This window comes from Gavialis gangeticus, unplaced genomic scaffold, assembly GCF_001723915.1.
Source record: "Gavialis gangeticus isolate Ggan-Ray unplaced genomic scaffold, GavGan_comp1, whole genome shotgun sequence".
NCBI classification, from domain to species: domain Eukaryota; kingdom Metazoa; phylum Chordata; order Crocodylia; family Gavialidae; genus Gavialis; species Gavialis gangeticus.
In genome coordinates this window covers 9,760,684-9,776,778 of record NW_017729008.1, presented here as the reverse complement: position 1 = coordinate 9,776,778, position 16,095 = coordinate 9,760,684, and the positions used below count along the sequence as shown (strand labels likewise).

General features: G+C 45.2%; 1 protein-coding gene across 1 annotated transcript in view; it reads left to right on the top strand.

Moving 5' to 3' along the window:
• Window positions 1-6,879: 6,879 nt before the first annotated feature.
• Window positions 6,880-16,095, top strand: part of TBC1D22A (TBC1 domain family member 22A) — a 559,372-nt gene continuing 550,156 nt past the window's right edge. Inside the window, exons 1-2 of the mRNA XM_019509364.1 lie at window positions 6,880-7,051; window positions 13,699-13,755. Of these exons, the coding sequence (XP_019364909.1) occupies window positions 6,990-7,051; window positions 13,699-13,755 (119 nt within the window). The 5' untranslated portion in view covers window positions 6,880-6,989. The remainder of the gene's footprint in view (window positions 7,052-13,698; window positions 13,756-16,095) is intronic.

Genomic DNA, 16,095 nt, shown 5'->3' with positions numbered 1-16,095 from the left:
GTCACAGTCAGAAGTAGTGCATCAGGCATTCATCGATACTGACAACTATGGATCTAATTTAAATTTATCTAGTTACCAACTCAGCAAAGATTTGTTCATGACCTTGTCACTCACTCACAGGTTTCATTTTTGCTTCAATGAGTGGAGGAGGTTCATATTTCGTTCAGCTTGTATAATGTGTAAAACCTCTGATATTCAAGGTCACAAAATATTATAAAATGCTTACAAATCCAGAACCTTTAAGAAGAATCCTACTTAAAGGAAATGAGTAGGGGTCAAGATACACCCAGATATAAACAGGGCATGTGCATCTGTGTAACAGGGCCTGCAGCCATCCCTGATCTTTTTAGATAACCTAAACCAGGGTTGTTAAACTCACCTGGGGCTGGATCCAGATTGGAAAGCTTCTCATGGGCCAGATCTAGAAAAGGGCATGGATGTGGCCCTCTTGGCCACTGTGGTAGAAGAAACTGAGGCAGCAAGGGGTCTGGTGGTGGCAGTGCTACCATCAGGAGGAGGGATCAAGCAGTGGCAGCACTGGGTCTGGACTTGGTGAGGCATCCAGGGACAGGGGTCCAGTAGTGGTGGAAGGAGTCCAGCAGCAGCCCAGGGTTGTGTGTGTGTGGGTGGGAGGGGGCAGCACTTCTGGGGATCTGGGGGGCAGCTGTGGCAGCAAGTCAAGCTCTCCACCAATGGCCATGACCAGTAGGGCCAGAGAGCCCCACATTCTGCTGCAGACCCCACCAACTAACTTCTGGTAGCCCAGTTGGCTAGATAGAGATGCTGTGCAGGCTGGATCTGGTCTGCGGGCCTTCTGTCTGAAAACTCTGTGCTAAGAAAATGTAGTTGGGCCTTGTCAGTTCTTGAAAGAATAATTGCCAAAGGAAACTCAGAGGTGGTAGGAAAAAATTAGTTTGGATAATTATATCCTTATCATTTATATGAATCTATTTGGATGTATGTGATAGTGTGATGTCCCAAAAGGTCAAAGTGAAATTTGTTTCCCCTTTTGTAACTTTAATCTGAGAAAGCCGTCTACATGTTGCCCTACATCTACACAACACCCTACAGTGATGTTGTTACTGCACCATGCTTTAGTACTTTCAAAAGGAAGTGTGCATGGTGCATGGTTAGTTTTAGCCACTACTTTGCCATAGTGGTTTACTAAAATAGAGCGTGCCACTACAGCAAAATAGCTGCTGGTCACGTGTAGACTCACATGAATGCTACATCGCCGTAGCACATCATATGGTGATGTAGCACATCACTATGGTGGCGTAGGGTAATGTTTAGATGTGCCCGCAGTGCCGTACTGAAAATCAGGAGTTCAGTTTCTATAATCAGCTCTGCTGCTAACCTGCTGTGTGACCTTGCACAACTTGCTTTACCTCTTAGTAGCCATTTCCTAGCCTCTGTCTTGTTTATTTTAGACACAAAACATCTCTTTCCTGTGCCAATCCATATCCATAGCAGTGGTGCCCTGCACATGTACAAGAAATCAGTTGTATTGAGCCTGTTCCAGGATTGGAGCAAATGTTCTGTTTGGTGAAGTTCTGCTACTATAGAATTATAATATGGCACACTGTGATATCTGGTGTTCATGTTGTGAGTCCAAAAAAGCAATTTCTGGGACCTGTTATTCAAATTGTAGTGAAGCAACTGCCTGATCCCATGTACTACAGGGTTTTTCACATATAACAGTTAAATGTAACTGCTGCTGCCCTTTTGAAACGTTCTGCTTTTGAAGGGTTTCCAAATGTACCTGTATCCACATGCTAAGATAGGAGGTGACCAAGCTGCAGTCTCACAGCTCAGAATACCCTCATGTTGCAGGTTAGTTTTATATGGAATAAACAACTTCATTACTTCAAGAAAAAAACACTTATAATCTTCTTTTCACTTGCCAAGGAATTCGATAAATGGAAACATGACTGAGGATATTCAAAAAAAGAACTGGATGGAGACTTCTTCCTCACTTCCAGCTTTTATTTTAAATACCACAGTGTCCTGAAAGCCAATACAAATATTGGGTCATAGAACATGAAACAGTTCTATGCGGCCAATGATGTGCTATGTTTTAATTAACTAAGAAGTCTTGTTGCTCAGAGATTGGTTTTGGCAACCGTTGATCCTTCCAGATCATGGTGTATGCATGAGAGGTCACCCAGACTTTTGACACATATGCCTAAGCAGAAGTATGGAGGAGTGGAGGCTGTCCAGACCTTCCATCCCCACTTTCGGCCACTGAGACAGAATCCAAAGGCCATACAGAGTCCACACATTTGGTGCCTCCATAGCTGTAGTTGTATAAGCATTCGGGAACAAATCCAAGGACTCCTGTGTGGCAGACAAGGATTTTACTGCTAAACCACAGGGGACTCCACTTGCTCAGAGATATTCTAGTATTAAATGGTTTTAATCTGGCAACAGAATGCAAAGTGAAAAAATATTCCTGCCAGTAGGAAGAAGACTCCAAGCAATACACAACATGAACCCATTATGTTTGCTGGAAGATAAGCAAGATACTTGTGGATCCAAATCACTCAATAATAGAAACACATGACTTGATCTTGCACCAGACTTTGCACCTTCTTCATTTTACACGGTGTAAGCAGACTGCAGAGTACAAACCTTTTCAAAATATGGCCCAGGATCTTTTACTATTATTACAAAAACATTAATGGAGCTTTGGAACAAGCTTTATATTGCTTATCAAGACAAGCCATTAAAAACAGTTACTATGCTGTCTAGAATACTATGATCCGCCTGAGAAACATGGCTGGAAATTAAAAACAAAGATCCCACATCAACACTACTGCCTTAACTACACTCTTTGTCATTTCCACTCTTTTCTGCTTTCCTAGGATGGATTATTTAAGGTGAAGGGGCAGGGCAGATCTGGGTGGTAGGGGGAGAAGGTGCACTGATGCAGTTGCACTTCCCTTTAATTCCTGGTTCATTCAAAGTTTCAAGCCAACTGCCTGGCAGTGGCAGCGGCACTTCTATTTAGAGAGAGTCAATTGACTTAATGGATTATTATAATTTGCTTGATTCCTTCTAAACTTCATTCCACAGGTGTTAACAACTCTCTTTCCTTTTAAATCATCTTTAATGGTTCCATTACTCTAGCTATCCTTACTTTTGCAATAATAGTGTCCGTTAGCTGCTCCTAGTCATGCAGCTCCAATTTTACAGCTGCTAAAACCCTAGCTAAAAACATAGGCAGACATGCTTATTTGGGTAACTGTGATATCTTTTATTAGACTAACTGAATAGTTGGAAAAATTATTCTTTACAAGCTTTTGGGCACAAGCACCCTTCTTTAGGCACAGGGAGAGTTTGCTGGTGTTTGTCTAGTCTGTAGGGTTGAATAGAAGCTTTAGCCAATAACAACAATGCAGGTCTGTGAAAATGCAAATGCATTGCAAGGAAGTCAGAGGAGATTGGAGTTAATAGGTGTGAGGCAGGCAGGTGTGGGGAAAACAGAAGAGGCGAATGTTGACTGGTGATAAAACATAGCTGGCAAAATGCAGAGAGGTTATCTGGCGTTATTGAATGGCAAGCAGGCTATAATGTGCCATAAATCCGATGTCTACATTTAGTCCATGATTTTTTGTATCCAGCAAATTTATGAAGTGAAGTTTGCAGGCTGTTTATGAAAGGTGTTTTGTAAATTCCCTTTGAGGAATTCCCTAGCTAAAAGCAGTAAGTCAGGAGTGGAAATATTAACTCACAGTAGCTCAGGTGTGGAAATCCCTTTCAGTGAAGCATTAGAGGCACTAGCCAGATGCTCAAGGCTTCATTTTGTTTTATGAATCTGAAAAGGAGGTGTACATCTAATTATAATGACTCTAGGCCACATGGAACAACATCTTTTGGTTATTTTACCCTGGTTTGTTGTATTTTAATATATAATTTATACGTAATTAATGATAGAGCAAATGAATACACATTCCAACATTTTTTTTCTTTGCTTCAATCTTAATTTGAATATTGTAGCTCTAGGCCCCTCCTTGTTAGTGAAGCTGCTAGTTCCTTCTTAACTGGAGAGAAATGAGAGCTGTGTTCTATGGGGTGATGCACCTCACTGTCTACCCCGGCTCCTACCCCAGTCAAAATCCTAGATCCACCCATATGAAGGGGGTGAGGGTGATGGGCTGGAGGGAGTAGGGTTGTTGTCTCTGTTTGAATCTATTCCAGGAAATGTCCGGTACACCAATGTATCTGCAACACACAATATGAACATGCCCACTGTCCCAGCCACCTACGGAGGGTTCAGGCTTGAGAGTGTGGTTGGGGGTAGAAAGGCAAGAAAAGTTTATTGACTTAACAAACACACAACTACGCATAAATAATAAAGCTACAATGACAGACAATAATAATTCACGTTGGCAACTTATCGGCAGTCCCCTCTGATGCCTGATGTATGACAAGTTTCTCTTCTGCAAAGCTCAGTGAAGTCAGGTGTCCCCGATCAGTGCTGTCTGAGGGGTACTGGGAAGGACCCTGGTATTCAGTCCTTGGGCTCCTCGAGATCCACTGGCCCACTGATCCAGGTTAGCAGCTAATTAGTAGTTTCTTTCACAGAGCTGCATTTTCCTTCTGAATGATTTCCGGATGTGCCAGCCAATTTATAACTTCTGAGCTATGCTGATAACTTACAGCCATCCAGATTCTCCCATTATAATTATCCTTAGGACTGACCAATAGCAGTATAAGCCTTGCATTCTTCTGATAAGGTTTATTTTTACTATGCCAGAGGGGCTACCACTACTTCTACAAGGCCTTGCAAAATTTACTAGGCCTCATTACTCTTTGACTTTAATTAGGCACTTAACAACAACATATAGCTTAACATCTGAACAAATGACAGAAAAACACTTGGTCTAATTTTCACAGAGCTTTTAATAAGCATTTTATCACACAGACATAATTTCAGCTGTCACACCCACGTGCTTGTGTACATCAGTTACAGATTACAATGTGTAGACTTTACATCAGGAAGGCAAAGGCACATTGCTATTACATTTTAAAAACCCACTGAATTACTGTATCAATTGGATTCAACATCTAATATTAATTTTAATGAATGCCCTATCATTTATCTCCTGCATGACTTTCAGCAGTCTCCTGGTACAGACATTGCATAAACCGGTTTGAGCCAAATTAGTTAAGTCTGATACTACATTCAAACAGGTTTGTCTCAAACTGATTTCAGCCATTTTCAAACTGGTTTATGTGCGCTGAACATTTGTTCTGTTACAGGTTTAAACCAATTTCTGATCACTTAAACTGGTTTATGTGTAATGTCTATCCCCAGCTCTTTCCTGGTTTATGTTAAATAAAAGTCCCACCAGCATCCTGGGATGCTCTCTGGGTTGGGCAGGACTTTTTGCTCCGCAGCAGGGCTGGCCCCTCCCCTCTGCTCCCTGGCTGCAGCTCTGGCAGAGATTTGCATGCTGCTTCTCCTCTTCCTCACCACTCCCTACTAAGCAGGAATTCCTCCCTTTCCCCCACCTTGCTTAGAGGTGTTTGTGTATTAGCTAGCAGACCACATGCTGGCTATGGTCCATGCTGTGGCACACAGGACAACGGGAGAAATGAAAGGTAGCTGGTAATGTCCCTCTGTTGTTTTCCTAATGGGGTGATAAACACTGAGTTAGGGGTGATAAGCCCTGTGTTATCAGTTCCCTGCTGAGCTGGCCAAGAGTGGGGGGAACCCCTCCTTAATCAGAGTGTCCTTATGGGACCTGGCCATGCCTGCCTCAGCTCAGCTTTGTGGAAGGGAAGGGAGGGTGGCTCTAGCACCTCCAGACTTCTAGCCTGAGCCACTGCAGGGATGTGCCTGCATGTTTGGGATGTCTGTTCATTTACAGACTAATTTAGCCTGGCCAGGTTAGACTAACCTGCAAAGGTTGAATCAATTCAGGCTCAGGCTTTCTGAATGTCTGTCCCTAGCCCTGGAGTGTTATAGGGTGGCTACTCCCAGCGAGGGAGGCAAAGGAAGAAACTGCAGGAGCCCCCACCCAGGGGCCAGAGCTTGGGGGAGCTGCAGTGCAGGACAGACAAGGCTTTACCCTCTCACTCCACCCACTTTGCTTCAGCTCACCAGAAAGCAGTGTTGCAAGGTCTTGAATATGAAAATATTGTATTGGAAGCTCAAGAGCATTGCATTTGCTGAAAAACTATTGTACACTGAAACAATTTGCAAATAAGTGTGTAAATATGTATGGAAATAAGTCTTCTGATTTACTTTATACTGCTTGATGAAAGTCACCAGTGAGCCAGTGTGAACTGGGGCATCAAAGCTTAAGCATTTCTTTATGTTGAGGCAAGCCCTCAGCAGACCCAAAACTCAGTTAAAACTCCCCAAGAGTAACTTGGGTGTAAGTGGTAGCTGTGTTGGTCTAAGGACACCAGCAGAAAAGGCTCTTTGGGTGAATCTGCTATCTTTTATTAGACCAACTTAAATGATTAAGGGTTTTTAAACCCGAAAGCTTGCTAAGAATTTTTTTCCCAACTATGTAGGTTGGTCTAATAATAGATAGCAGATTCACCCAAAGAACCTTGCCTGCCAAGAACGCCTTGGACTTTGCCTACGTTGCATCATTTAGCTGCCTCCAATGACGGTACATTCGGGCTCTTCCTCGTCTTAACTGTGCCCTATCCTAGCAGCGAAGTGACTGCACAGACGCGGGCCCGAGGGTCTGCCCCCAGGGGGAGGGAAAGGGAAAGGGAGAGCAGCCCTGGGGTTGTTGCTCCCTCTGGGCCGACGACAGCCCTGATTGGACGACTCGCACCCACCAGACAGTAACGTTACTTCTGATTGGGTCAAGCCTCAGGCCGGCTTCGGGCGGCCAATGGGGGCAGCATTTGTTGCGCGGTGTCAACATGGCAGCGCTCTGCTGGCTCTAGGGGCAGGGGGCTGGATGGAGTGAGCCCCGCGGGGCCGGCCCGGGCGAGCGGCCGGGGCATGAGCTGGCGCAGACATGGCGAGCGACGGCGGCCGCAAGCAGTTCTGGAAGCGCAGCGCGGCCAAGGTGCCGGGGAGGTGAGCGGAGCAGCGCTGGCCTCGGCCCCAGCCCGTCCCGGAGCGCGGGGCCCCGGTGCCCGGCAGCCCTCGGGGAGGTCGGTGCCTTCCTGCCCTCCGCGCTGTGCGAGGCTCGGGCGCCCGTGGAGCTTGTGCCTTGAGCGTCCCGGCACGGACCCCGGCCGCGGGGCGCCGAGAGCCGGCGCAGGATTCGCCTGGGTTTGTTCGGACACCACCAGTGGGGAGGCCGGCTTCCCCAGCTGCAGGAGGGCAGGAGCTGTTCCCCTCGCAGTGCCGGCACCCTCTATGGGCTGGATCCCAGGCACGCGCACCGGACTTGGAAACTTGGCAGCAGAGGAGCAGTGGCTATGTTAAAAGCCATTCATTCCCCCACCACCAAATTTCCAGGCCCGCGGGAGCCTTTGGGCTGAATGACATGGTGCCACGGCTGTGCTTGCACAGCCCTGCTGTGTGTCTGAGCGTTGAGCCTTCAGCATCGAGTTTGTTTGCAGATGACCGAGAAGATGGGGGAACATTGAAGGAACCCAGCTGCTTAAGAGAACTGGCAATGTGGTGGCAGCTGACATTCAGTGTTGTGAGGGGGGAGGAGTACCTGCCAGAGGGAGGGGAATAATTCACTGTCTGTACAAAGGATAGCATTGTAAAATAACTGTAAATGCAGGAAGTGGCTCTAGACGTTGTTTTGGATAGGTTGGTGAGTCTTGGTTCTCGGTGTGCCAGAATGTGTAAGGAATGGACTGAAAAGTAACATGTAAATACAGGATATGAGATTAGCTGGAAAGTTGTGCATTGTAATTCATAGATTATAAAACTAGGAGGGCTTGCGCGATCCTTTCTTGGATGTCCTGCGTGTAACAGACTCCAGTTCTCCAGCTCATGTCTAATTTCCGGATGCAAGTTATTGGGGCTTGCTGATTTCAAAATGTTTAATATGGTCTCCTGAGTTATTGCTGTAATAGAAAATACTTTGTCACCATTATACTGTATGCATTGTCTGGTCCGTCCCTTTGCTGCCCATATGCCAGGGTGAGGGTTATTAGGGCATAGTACTCTTTTGTCACCCATGCTAAGTAGAGTTGTTGAAAGCCTGTCCCAACCCTGCCTCTCGATTGGTTGCATGGGTGAGAGTTGTAGGGGAACTTCCACGAGCCTTTCCATGAACTGTATTGCTTGTTATCCCACAGAAATCTCACGGTGTGTCTACACTACAGTTTCAAAAATAGAAGATCTGTCCCCAAATAAACTTCATTGCTTGTTTCTGTCATCTTGGGAACTAAAAATTCCCAGCTTGGGAATGCTGCACAATTACTCTGTTAGGTTGGCTTGTAGGTTTCCTTTTTGAGGAATCTCCTTGTATCTTCAATAAGTCTAAGGCTTTTTCAGGCCAACCTTGACAGTGCTCCTGACTGTTTTCTAGGCCAGTGGTCTCCAAAGTGGGGTGTGTGCACCCAAGGGGGTGGGCAAGACAATCCATTGAGGTACGGGAAGAAAATATTAGAACTTCTATTTTTATATCTATATTTATATAAATATACATATATTGGGGGTGCATGCTCAAAATTTTTTTTACTGATAGGGGTGTGCAAATATAAATATACATATATTGGGGGTGCGTGCTCAAAATTTTTTACTGATAGGGGTACATGATCAAAAAAGTTTGGAGACCACTGATCTAGGCAGCCAGCCAGGCAGTGAAGGAGACCATTAACTAGCAGTTAAAAGGCAGAGAAAAAGGGTTGTTGATTTCATAGTGAAATAAGTGGAACACAAATGCTGCCAACCATGATCTTTTCTTTAAAAAATGAAGAAACTTAATAGAAAAATACTCTTATTGGGTACACATTTTTTTATAAATTAGAATGAAATCTGTATTGCCTAAAACCTTAACTTGCTATAAAAATAAGTAGTTGTCTTGAAGCGCTCTCCAAACATTAATACCATGGGACAGTGAGTAGGGCAGCTAGATTTCCTTCCCTTGGCTGATAAAGTAGCAGTTCTTCTCGGGGCACGGACAGTCTTGCCCCTTGGCATTAGAGGTTTTGTCTGCTGAACAACTGGTCTTCACAGCCTGTGGGAACTAGTGATGTCAGAGAAATTCTTCAAATTGAGTTGCTGATATTTGCGAGTTTCTACAACCTCCTATATAGTTGTTTTGACCTTTTCTCATGGTCCTTCCTCTTCATATCACACTGTCACATTCAAAGTGAGAGAGCTTCTCTTACCTCTGAGTGCTTTATTTTGATGTCATAAACTGAAATTTCATTGTTTTAAGGGATGTGCAATTGTTTTGAGGGACTTGTTGGAGGTGCAGCGACTGATGTTGCTTGTTTTTGACTTGCCTAGTGGCTTTAAACATTAGGCTGGAAGCAGCTGGAGGGTGCAAAGATGATTGCATATATGATGGTTCATCCATCTGACTCTGTGCATGCAGGACTAGAGTTGCCCTGATATAGAGAACCTTGAGGCAAAAGCCTGGAGGTAACTGCCTGGGGACAGACATGTGCAATGAACAGTTGTCCCTGGAAGAAATGACCCCGGATTGGAGCTGAGGGTAAAGCTTCCCAGGTTTAAGGGGTTGTCATGTGCTACAATTCTTGGGTCTCCCAGGCTATGACAACAGGCTGCTGCACTTTGCCCAAGCTGGAGTTGGTTTTACATTGCTTTTTAATCTTGGCTATCCTGGATCAGTTTGTAACTGTACAGACATCCCAGACATGTGGGTACATGCTTGCAGTGGCTCAGGCTAGAAGCTTGGGGGCACTAGAGCAGCCTTCCTGTCCCTTGGACAGTGCTGATCTGAGGAGGGCATGGCCAGACCCTGGCAGGATGCTCTGATTAGGGAGGGGGCCCCTCCACGACCAGCCTAGCAGGGAATTTATCAGTGTTTATCAGTCTGAAGGGGGCAATTGCACAAGTTAGTGATCATACTTTGGAGAAGGTGTGAGCAAACTGGTGGATCTGGCTCACTGCTTGACTCCTTTTCCCAGCAGCCCCTGCCTACCCTGCTGCAGCCAGTTAGTGATCATACTTTGGAGAAGGTGTGAGCAAACTGGTGGATCTGGCTCACTGCTTGACTCCTTTTCCCAGCAGCCCCTGCCTACCCTGCTGCAGCCAGTTAGTGATCATACTTTGGAGAAGGTGTGAGCAAACTGGTGGATCTGGCTCACTGCTTGACTCCTTTTCCCAGCAGCCCCTGCCTACCCTGCTGCAGCCAGCTTCCAACAGCAGTGGGGTCATGACAGCTCAGAGCCAGGGTGTCCATGGAGATCAACCCTAGCAGCACTGGCAGGGCATGTGGCTGTGCAGGGAGCTGCTCTGGGGCCAGGGCTGGGATCTTGCGGCGGTGACAGCTAGGTCTGGAGTTGGGGCAGAGCCATGATCCGCTGCCTGCATGCCCCTGCCCAGGGCATGAGGGCAGCCAGTGGATAGCAGTTTTGCTCCGGGTTCAGACCACGCTGTCCCTGCCGCAAGATCCCAGCCCTGGCCCTGGAGCAGCTCCCTACTCAGCCGAGCCGTGTGCCCTGCCAGCGCCTCTGGGGACAGTCTCCATGGAAACCCTGGCTCTGTGCTGTCACAGCCTTGCTGCTGCTGGGGTCTCCATGGAAACTATTAACAGTGAGGTGGGCAGAGGTTGCTGGGAAATAGTTTACTATGGGCCTCATCAGGCCTGTGGCCTGGATTTTTCCTGCCCCTGTTTTGGAGTGATGGAATGGGGCAGTTATTCCTAATAAGCAGAAAGTCCTTGAGGGTGTTTCTTACTACCGACACTGCCTTGCCTTCCCAAGAATGGTGACTGCTCAACTGGGGCCTTTAGGCCCCCATGAAGCATTTTCTCCTTCCAACCACTAAACCCAAGCAACACTGAAGTATTTGCTTCACCTGGTTTTGATTAGGTAGTGTTCTTTTATGTAGGCGTGTATAGTTTGTATATAGAAAAGCAGACAGCTGAAAATCATCAACATTGTTGGAAGCAGGGTGTGAGGCATTGCCTGATGATGTCATTTTAGGTATTGAAGAAGAGGAGAGAGAAGGTAGGTCTTTTGAGGTGCCTGCAGCTTTTGGGCAAGAATAACACATGCTTTATTTTCACATGCTGGGTTTTGCTGGAGAGAAATAATAGTAGCTATTTTTGTACTTCAGTCTGCTTCAGCTGTGTTGTGTAAGATGCTGAGTAACAGGAAGACCTTGTACTATGTCAGATGTCATTAAACATCAGTTGTAAGCTATGAACTTTGCCATGAGACCTGTACTTGTTTAAAATGAGTATATTGCTATTTCTGTACCCAGTAGGGAACATGTAGTGGTATATCTATGGCATGAGCTTACTAATAGGAACGTTTGTATAAGTATATCCATTATAGACAACATTTCTCCTCTCTTCCCCTACTCTCCCTGAAGTCTTATTCTAGCAAATGTTTCTGTAGCTGAAAGTTTCATAGATTCATAGTCAGAAGGGATCTCTGTGGGTCATCTAGTCTGACCCCCTGCCCCGGCAGACAAGAAAAGAGTCACCAACCCTGGGGTCATGTGATCCCAGCCAGGTGCCTGTCTAGTCTCCTCTTGAAGACCCCCAAGGATGGGGTGAGCACCACCTCTCTTGGGAGCCCATTGCAGATTCTGGCAACCGTGACCGTGAAGAACTTCCGCCTAATGTCCAGCCTAAACCTTCTCTCTAGAAAGTTATGGCCATTGTTCCTTGTCGTTCCAGGGGGTGCCCTGGTGAACAGATCGTCGCCTACTTCTTGATGCTCTTCCCTTATGAATTTGTATGCCGCCACAAGGTCCCCGCTCAGCCTTCTCTTGGAGAAGCTGAAGAGGGTACGATCCCTTAGCCTTTCCTTGTAGGGCCTTCCCTGCAGGCCTCAAATCAGGCGGGTGGCTCTTCTTTGGACCCTCTCCAGGTTGTCTGCATCTGCTTGAACTGTGGTGTCCAGAACTGCACACAGTACTCCAGCTGCAGTCTGACCAGTGCCGCATAGAGGGGGAGAATCACCTCCCTGGACCTGTTTGAGAAGCACCTACAGATACATGACAAGGTGCGATTGGCTCTGCCAACTGCTTCATCACATTGGTGACTCATTTTCGTCCTGGAGTCAACAGTGACTCCAAGATCTTTTTTTGCCTCAGCGCAGCTGAGAAGGTCGCCCCCCAGCCTGTAGGTACAATGGCAGTTCTTCCTCTCTAGATGCGGCACCGCGCACTTGTTCTTATTGAATTGCATTCTGTTGTTCTCTGCCCACTTCCCCAGCCTGTCTAGGTCAGCCTGGATCTGGTTCCTCCTCTCCAGGGTGTTAGCTGCACCGCATAATTTTGTGTCGTCCGTGAATTTGGACAGGGTGCTTCCCAACCCCTGAACCAGATCACTGATGAAGATGTTGAACAGCACTGGCCCCAGAACTGAGCTCTGAGGGACTCTACTGCCCATATCTTTCCAGGTTGATACCGACCTGTCCACTACCACCCTCTGAGTGCAACCCTTGAGCCAATTTGCTACTCAGTCTACCGTGTAATCACCTAAGGCAAATCCCCTCAATTTATTTATAAGGATGGTATGGGACACCTTGTCAAAGGCCTTTTTGAAGTTGGAAGCAAACTTTTATTTTGAGAAGGATAGTTATTAATATTTCACCTACCTGGTAATGTGTGTATTTTTTTTTCTGTTTACAAGCCTGTTATTTCAATGTGTTGTTGCTTGCATACTGTCATTGTTCTTATTCCCTAATATGACATGTTATGTATACTGCATCTTTTGTCTCTGACTGACTGACCTCATCTACTATGACTGCTGAGGCTTTGTTGGAATTATATTGTAGCTATGATGCTCCAGGAAACGTGTGGGAGGCAAATATGTTTATTAGGGTTGATATCTTTTTGTTGGACCAGTGGAAGGTTTGGGAGAGATTTTAGACAAGCTTTCCAGCATGAAGTGTTCCTCAGGTCACTAAGTCCAATATGATAGCACCTTTGGGTACAGGAAAATAAGGTTAATTTCTTTAACAGGCATCTTTCTGGAGTGGCTTCATCTCCTTCCCCCCCTTCCCCCTCAAGAAGTGTTGAATCAGAAAAGGGAAGGACTTTTTTTAAAGCAGTATAAATTTCTACATGCATGCTTTAATGTGCATTAACCTATTTTAATGAGCATTAGAATATTGGTAAAAACCCTTGCTATTTAGTTAATGTGTGTTAAGATAGGCTAATGCGCATTAGCTAAAGAGCAGTTTTAAGTGACGCTTAATATGCATTAAGGCAGGCTAATGCGCATTTTCCTAGTACCTCAGAATAGAGTACTAGATTTTAATGCACATTAATTAAGTGCGATAATGCACGGGGATTCACCTGACTGTGCGCGCACATATTTTTTCTTTAAAAAGTGTGCTTGGTATGCTAATACAAGATTCCTATCTAAGCAGCTTTTATTTCCATGAAATTACCTTGTAGTATGTTACAGCTTTTGCTAATTGCTTAAGTTGGGTGTGTACATATGGTAACAGCTTTCATTTGGAACAAGAGTTCTAGTTTGAAATGTAAACAGTTGAAATATTTTTTGACTTCCCTTTACTAGTGAGCAGCTTCTCAAGAATAACTTGTATTTATATATTTTTAGAAATGTATCAGCTTTATGATGACTTTTTTTCTTCTCTTTTTAGCATCCAACATGTGTATGGAGCTCAGCATCCACCTTTTGATCCACTATTGCATGGAACGTAAGTTAACATAAAATTTAAAATGTCCAAAACAACTTGTGGCAGGCAAGGTTCTTTGGGTAGAGATGATATCTTTTATTAGATCAACTGCACAGTTGGAAAAAAGTTCTTCGCAAGCTTTCAGGTGTAGTCACCCCCTAAACAACTTGTATCTTTTTTAGCCTCTCTCTACTTGTTTCTTCTGATTCTTCTTCCTAGTTAATTTCAAATACTACTATTATTAATCATCTTCCCTTTCCACCTCTGACATCATGCTCTTCCCTTCTTCGTTTCAGCTGCAACGCTTATATTGATTTGGTTAGTCGCATCAAATATGCTCAACTGATCTTTTATGATTTGCCTAACTCTGGATTGCACTAATCCACTGGTGCTCAACTCCTGAGCTACTCTGTGGGCTGGATTCCATGAGTGGGGTCAGTGCACAGGTCAGTCCTGGGGTGTGATGTGGCCATGGAGAAACACCATGTGCCAAATTGACCCAGTGTGCTAGTGAGTGGGGCTGCATCATTCCACAGGTCTGGAAATTTGGCAGTGGGGGAACACACTGGCCCAAGCTGTGGCAATTAATGCTGCCATCACCTCCACTGCCACCACTCCCCCACTGCCAAATTTCTAGATTCATGAGAAACCCTGTGGGCTGGATGACATGGCTCCATGGGTCAGATCTGTCCAGTGAGCCATAGCTTCAGCACTAGTAAGCTAATCTGTTTGCAGAGTGCCCTGTAAATGTACATTTGCATATTAAATTATTTTTTTATTAATTGCAGTTGAAAAAAACAACAACCTGGTTTTAAGCAAGCTTAACTTAACCCCAGTGTAATCAAGCCAACCCCTATGGGTCAGCGAAACCTTCCACATTTAATCTGTAGAGATTTGTGGCTGACTTAAAATCCTGAGACTTTTTAACCTCATTGTTGGATGTCATGTGTGGTGCCACTGTCATTGGCAAGATATCAGATAAAATAATTGAAGTGGTTTGTAAATCTTGCATAATTTAAGTTTAAAAAAAATAAATATTACTTATTGACTGCAGTATTTAGTGATGTATGCTTTGTTTTGCTTAGTTTGTGACTGTTGTACAAATGTTTGCATCTTTGTACCAACTTTAAGCTTGACTTACCTGAAATGGAGAGAAATGGAATAGATTTCAACTTGTTCTTTTTGTCATTTAAAGCACAAGTATTTCAGGATTCTGCATATGCTTTAAGTCTTTCAACTATAAACAAAATACTTTTATAAGCTTTTTAGTATTAGGGTGCAGAAAAGTATACAGAGAGAAGGATTTTAAGTAATTTGATAAAGGATATATACACTATACAAAGGTTATTTTTATTTCCTTTTCCTACAGCATTCTTTCAAAGCTCTAGGCTTCCACACTATCTAAAAACACACAGTGTTTAATACAAAATTAATATAAATAATTCTAGCAGCAGAAATTGAGCTTTTTGTTTGTAAGGCAGAGAACTTTTTTATTTTATTTCAAAGATGTATCTTACATAAATGCATAGTTGAGTTAAAGGGTCTGGTGACCAGCATGCATTTTTTTCACTTTATTCCCTTCCTCTGCTTAGATCTGGAAAATAACCCAGAGGACATCAATAGGTTCTCTTTTTTTTTTTTGTGCTACAGCTAATGCTTAAGATGTTCACAGTAACTTTATGTTCATGTATGTAAAGCGGTATATGTGCTATTATGTACAAAGGAACTTTGGAACAGAATTAATTTTTTTTCTTGCCTTGTTATGGTGGTGACACTTAAATTAGAACAGTGTCATTACTCTGCAAAGTGTGAACTAACTTGATTAAAGGGCTGGAGAGTAAGGGTGGCTCCCTGCCACTATGTGCACCCCTGAGGGATGTGTAGGGGGCATGTGTGCCCCCCCCCCCGGTTTGTGCGTGGTGCTATAGCGGGCTGCCCGCTGAGGGCTTGGGGCCAGGGGCTGCACTAGCCTTTTCCAGGCATGGGGGAGGGGAGTGTGGTTCTGGGCCAGGGCTGAGCTCATAGCGGGCAGGGAAGGGCTGGGGATGGGGCAGACTCAGCTGTGCAGGTCAGGAAGCAGCAGCAGTGGTACTGGGAAAGGTGGCTATGGGAGGGCTACAGGGAATTGTGTGGGGGGGCTATAGCCTCCCCCTAGCACCGCCCCTGCTCGGGGTACTTTGCTCTGCTGCCTTTCCCTTGAGAGCCCTGGTTCACCAAGCAGGGCGGCTCTTGGGGTGGGGTGGGGGGAGTTTGTGGGGCTATAGCCTTTCTAAAACTTCCTGTAACCCCCCCGTAGCCACCCCTCCTGGAGCTGCCACTGCCTGCCCTATGCAACTGAGTCTGCCTCATCCCTACCCCGCC